A 6,110-nucleotide genomic window follows, 5' to 3' on the forward strand; every position below is an offset into this window, starting at 1 on the left:
GTTAAACAACAGCCAACTGTAAACAATTTGCCAACTTGTAAATACAACGACTACCTCAATCCCAATGAGTGGAAGAACCGTTTCGCTCACTGATTCCGCTCATCTGTGACGTGAAATTGCGAGTACGCACTCGCGAGAAACATGCATGTGAAAGCTTTTGCAACCGACGAGAGCATCTAAAATAAAAGAAAGGAGAAGTCAAAGACAATCTTTACAGGCACAAGCATCAAACAATTTAAACTATTTGTCGGTCAATTCAATCAATCAAAAATGCTTGTGCTGACTGCTCAATAAAAGTCAATCCATTAAAGTATGTGAATCAAAATGAGAGCTTAACAAATACACTCCAGTTGTTGGCGCATGTACTTCAAAAACAAGGGAGTTTTAATTGGTTTGAGTGTTCGCCAAAATGTATTGTTCAAAACAAAGGTTGATATAAGCAAAAGCATAATATAAAAGCAGTGTATAAAAATACGAAATTTAGATTTTGGAGCGTTATACACATATACTGCAATATACAAGCGTCTTTTATCGGCTTGCCTTAAACGTAACAAGACAAAACCCTGTCTCATATTCACCCACGCGGTTTAAAAGGAAGCTATCATAACGTCATTATATATGCGTATAGTGTGTAATAGCATTTCATAACGGAAATGATGTCTTACATGACGTACAGAATAATAACCTTCTCAATAATAAATAACCTAAACTCGATTTAGACTAACTTTTTACAATGGTTTATTTCCAAAAAACGATTTTAATTCCAACTGATCGATGAACTTTTGACAGTAAGCTTGCGTCAGCACAGCAAAGTAAACAAGCAAATGTGGTCAGCGATACTATTATTGGTATAATTTCTATTAAAGCCACAACTATTTGAAAAGTAGGTTACTTTACTAAACGGACACACGTCATACTGTAGTTAGATTAGACAACTATCTATCTCCACGTAAAACGACGCGCGTAGGTTTTTGAATTTTTTCCTAGCCGAGAACACACAATCGCTTACTAAAAACGCCAAGTATCTAAATTATTACAACTCACTTTTCAACTTAGTTTTTGTAGCAACTAATTGGACCGAATGAATTAGCAACATAAAGCACATAAGCGTTGGCTCTTGATAAATGACATCATAACAAACAATGAGATCCATAATACAAATGATATTAAATTTTGATACCCATAATGTTAATGATACTCTTTGATAACAAACAAGTTAAAAGAATCTTTTAAATTCAAGCACCCTTGCATGTCTCACTGAATGGAGCAGCTCGAGGTTGATGCGTACAGTGTCTGCTACACACTCACAGTCACAACTTGTGTAAAATCAAGAAAAGGAAAGATAAATTGGAATGTACTAGAGACGCTTGGCTTTCTTTAACCATTTGCACCGTTTGAACGAAAGTCAGTTAAACACATAATAGCTACGGGTTACGGGTTTCAAAAAGAGCCCACATGTCACGCCTCTTAATGCTACTTTATTAGCGATTCATAACTAGACCAAGAAACATTGAAATCTGGCAGTAAGGTTTCTACAAATATGAACTCCTAAATCATGTTGAGTTGATAAACATATTTCTTAGAGGCTGCCACTATTTCATGGGAATAATTGTACCGTGGAAGCTATTGTATATACCAGAAAACACTAGTTTCTTGTTAATTTCACTTTTATGTTATAAAATAGTAACCAAAACCCAACCTAAATCTACCTTTTAATCTGAATCTAATTTCAATTACACCTGAAGTAATTAGAATCAACAATTTGCATACCTGTTCTCTAAACTTAACAACATATCTTTAACACGTGATCTGCTTTTGGTGAACTAATCGCTTTCTTTCTCAAAGCTATTCGAAGGCTACTTCAAGCACAGGCTACAGGCGGAATAAAGTCCACGGAATTTTTGAGTGAGTGTAATGCAAACGATATTTTGGAAAGATGAAAAAAATGGAACGAGGTTTTTACACGAGGTTACAAGTGCAACTAGTACGAATATGAGCAGTGAGGTCGTAATGTAATGTGTTTTAAAGAGCTTCCCAAATTTGGAGTCGCTGTCGCTACCCTGTAGAGTGTAGAGAGTCGCCCAACTAGTTTTTGGGGTCGCAAAGCGTACACTTACTTCATACAGATTACAGCAATCATTAAAGCTAAAGCAAGACATAAATCTACGTCAACACCCCGTTATACAGTGCAACTTATTACTTGGTGTGTCCCTTCCCTACAGTGTGTCATCATTACCTGTTGTGTTTCACATATAGCTAAACGCGTTTTAGTGGTCTTGTATAAACGAAATTCGTGACAATGCAGACATCCGGAATTGAATCTAAACTACTGGATGTTCCTTGTGACGCTACTGGATGTGTTTCTTTGCGCTACAGAACTGAATGACTACATCGAGTCGGTCAATATATTACTTAAAGCACAGTTGAACTTAAAGTGAGGGTAGGCCCAGAATATGTTGACCTTAAAGAATAGTTGTCAGCAAGCATACCGGAAAAAGAATGTTTCAATAGTATTTAGTGGTTAAGTTAAGCAGTTACGCTTGACTTAAATTACGCAAGACATTCTTTTTACGCATGCTTAAGAAGGCTAACGAGTTTAACCATATAAGTTACCTAATTTTTGTCGTCCACGAGAAACATTTTATCAAACATGATTCAAATAAAAGACTTTAGTCGATTTAACTCAGGTGTACTAAACTCTGTGCGATATAATCAACACCTACGAGTTATATAATCTTTAGGTTTAATCGTAGGTTAGTTGAGTTATTCTGGTTTTACTCGTCCTGGGTTGGATCGTCTCTGCCTCTATGGCTTGAATTGACCGACCACTCAACCAAAGCGTCAGGCACATTGTGACGTTTTACTTGCCGACCCTCATATCATAATTATATTGCAGATGTACGTTTTTTACGGTACGGTACAGTACGTTTTTTGGGTATTATTTTATAAAAAGATGTTAAACGTTTGTTATTAAACTACTAACTGTCATTGAAAAATATTTATCCGGTATACTGATGGGACTTACTTACGGTGTACTCGTACAACCAACTATTCTTTGATATAGAGTCAACTTATTTTTGGCCCTCATTTATTATGTTATTTTGTGCATTTGGTCCTCATTTTAAGCAGTGCGCAAGCTCAATATTGAGCTACTTATCACTTCCAAACACGAAGGGTTGCGAAAACTTTTAATAAATGTAAAGAAGACGTCAGCAAAAAAGTTTGGTAAGCCCTGTTCAAAGGGTTGATTAAAAGGAAATACTTCCGTGTGATGGAAGTCAGTTGTGACTTAAAAAGCAAAGAGAGCAGTTTCGACCTTTGGCTATTTAAAATTGAAAAAACATAGGTTGAGCCATTTTAAAAGAAAAAAATGGCTCAGAAAGTGCTGTAATAAAAAAGATAAGAAATGTTGTAAAATATCAGAAGAGAAATTGATGCAAAATACATGCATTGAAGTCAACTTTAGATGACATTTGTTCATTTGCTCAATAATGTGTCATTTGTCTGTGTCAGTTACGCACAAAACAAGTTTTTTAGGTAAAATGTTTCAGTTTTATTTGTGGTTCGATTGGGTAGATTATTGCAGCAAAAGAAATTAGTTACAAAGTGAAGCCACAAAACTTCAGAGTAACAATACAGTATGTTCGTGGCAGAAAAGATGCTTACAATGTTGGCAAAAGAATTGCAAATCAGCGTTCGTGGTTCCGGGCTTAACATATAGGTAACAAATCATTAAATGAACTGTGCGCAATCGTTGCTTACCGACCAAATATTGATTTGTAGTCAATAATATTATAAATAACTTGCTTTTAAAAGATTGAACTTTGTTCAACAAAACGAGTTTAAAAAGGTGTTTACTCGATGTGACAAAGTAGGACAACTTCCTTTAAAATATGCGAGATGTACTGTCCGTTGCTACGAGTTAGGTAACATTCATTTGGCTGTGATGCCCAATTTGCTTCTGGAAGTTACGTTACCCAGTTTCAGACAGCATTTGTAAATTCCCTTTCGTCATGTACAACATAGCCTAAATCTGTTTGACAGTGGCTGTACAGTTTTGCTTAAGACGTAAAAAGGCAATAGTAAAAATTAAAATTAATGAATTACCAGAGCATCGTCATATGGAAATTATGAAAGAATTAACTGGCCAATCGATCAGGTCTGGTTGCGAAACGAAACAATATAAATTGGAAAGTGATTGTTGTAGGAAAATTTTGAAAGTAGTTTATATACTATAGTTCTTGGTCGTCTTTCATAACTTACACAACCTTGGCAGATCAATTTCATTGATCTACGATTCTTGAATTACAACGTAAAATAAATAAGCAATAATTGATTATCTTGTTACATTTGGTTGTATCATCCACGTATAACTTATATGTCGTAAAGTTTGACTACGCTTCAAATAATTCCAAGTGAATAAATTGAATTATGTTGTAAGAGTGTACACCCTTTACAGTATGAAGAAATCAGTCAAAAAATTACAAAATTAGATGAAAAATCTCAGATGTAAATTATGTCAGTAAATAGTCTACTTTAGTCAAACCAGATGAAGTAACGTCAAATTCTGAAGCTTTATGATTATACAGAGAAATGTTTTTTTAAACTCCTGGTTTATATTAACTTGAAAACAATTACTAACTCATTGAGTTTTTACTTTTTGCAACAGAAATGAGTTTATAAATTACGTTTGTAAAACGAACTATTACTGAGATTTTATTCGTGAAGAAGTATGCTGACTATAAACGAAGTACTTAATCGCGTAAGAGATGAGTTACAAATTCCTGTTGAACCTATCAAAGTCTGTATCAAACCAGCGAAGGTGAGCGATAAGATGTTGACTGACAAGATACAACAACGTTTGGAAAAGAAAAAACAACGATATCCTCAAATTTCTTTTGACTGTTTTAATTTCATTGGAGGGTTCGAAATTGGAAGGTACACTGGAATCCAACTTTTGCACTTTATGCTGTCATTGCTTTGTGATGAGCATGTTCGGCGGAACGGAAACTGTATACTGTTTAATGTTAATCAGGAGACGGCATTTGCAATTCTTGTATACGTTGATGACAAAACTCTAGAAATGGTTGTTTCGTCAGATAAGAGTAGTCCAATTGGACATTTGTTTTATAAACTTTATGATGATAAAACATGTGAAAAATTTCCGAATGATCTCCAAGAAGCTAAAAGTTTACGCTCAGAACTGTCCCAAAAGTTCGAAAATTTTATGGGGAAAAAATTTTCAGAAACTGTATTTTGTCCGTTTTCATCAGCATTTTTAGGAGTTTTCCTGGACATATGCAGAGCTTATTTTTATGTTAATCCATATCATAACAAACAAAAAAGGCTTGTTCAGGCTCTTCTTCCTGCCTGTGTAAAACTTGCCATTGACAGTCAACAAAGCGGAAAACTTCAAGACGTTTTGCATTACCAAAATCTTGAAACTGCAAAAGACATTATACTTGGGTAAGTCGTTAACACACTCCTTGAAAGTTCTAAACTTTTCCATAAACCAAATTTCTTGTTTTAGATTTGATTATTCACTAATTGGACACAAACCTGGTCATAAATATACCTTCAATTCCTTATTGAAGTTGTTTTGACTTAATTGGTGTCGCATTATTGATATTTCCTAGATCCATTAAGCACGACGCTGATGAGTCATTCGCGGAAATAGATATACAGAAGACAATTGAAGCATTGAAGTCATTTTATGAAATACCGTTCCATTCTCAGTTATCAGAGACTCAAGCATTGAAGTCATTTTATGAAATACCGTACCCTTCTCAGTTATCAGAGATCAATTTATTTGAAAAGGTCCTTAGGCAAACCTTTATTTAGCAAAGCAGCTAAAACTATTTAATGGAATTAAGAATATAATGTTGAATTCGGTGAGTCGGAAAACATACGACGGCAGTAGTGCACGAGTAGATAAGTGAAATATCTGTTTAAAGTTTAATTGTAATCTTGGTTTAATATTTGTCTAGTTATTTGTCAAAGACCTGTCAAAAATTAATTTATACACGTTTTGCTACGTAAGAGTTTATATTGGTTTTTCAGCATAGTGTACACAAATCTAAACCGGAATAATTCTACTGCGTACGATATAA

The 6,110-nt window shown here is 34.5% G+C and overlaps 1 protein-coding gene across 1 annotated transcript; it reads left to right on the forward strand.

The window, feature by feature from the left end:
- The first annotated feature begins 4,405 nt into the window (after nucleotides 1-4,405).
- On the forward strand, nucleotides 4,406-5,856 carry LOC143452807 (uncharacterized). Its single transcript, XM_076953923.1, has 2 exons — nucleotides 4,406-5,466; nucleotides 5,637-5,856. Exons 1-2 carry the CDS (start codon nucleotides 4,733-4,735, stop codon nucleotides 5,839-5,841), a joined length of 939 nt encoding a protein of 312 aa, XP_076810038.1. The 5' UTR covers nucleotides 4,406-4,732; the 3' UTR covers nucleotides 5,842-5,856.
- The last annotated feature ends 254 nt before the right edge of the window (nucleotides 5,857-6,110 follow it).

Source organism: Clavelina lepadiformis, chromosome 4 (assembly GCF_947623445.1).
Source record: "Clavelina lepadiformis chromosome 4, kaClaLepa1.1, whole genome shotgun sequence".
In the NCBI taxonomy this organism is placed as follows: domain Eukaryota; kingdom Metazoa; phylum Chordata; class Ascidiacea; order Aplousobranchia; family Clavelinidae; genus Clavelina; species Clavelina lepadiformis.

Excerpts from the sequence above, each read along its gene's own strand:
- LOC143452807 (XM_076953923.1), top strand. The coding sequence starts at position 4,733 with ATGCTGACTATAAACGAAGTACTTAATCGCGTAAGAGATGAGTTACAA. Across the intron at positions 5,467-5,636 it reads GCAAAAGACATTATACTTGG|ATCCATTAAGCACGACGCTG; the intron begins GTAAGTCGTTAA and ends GATATTTCCTAG.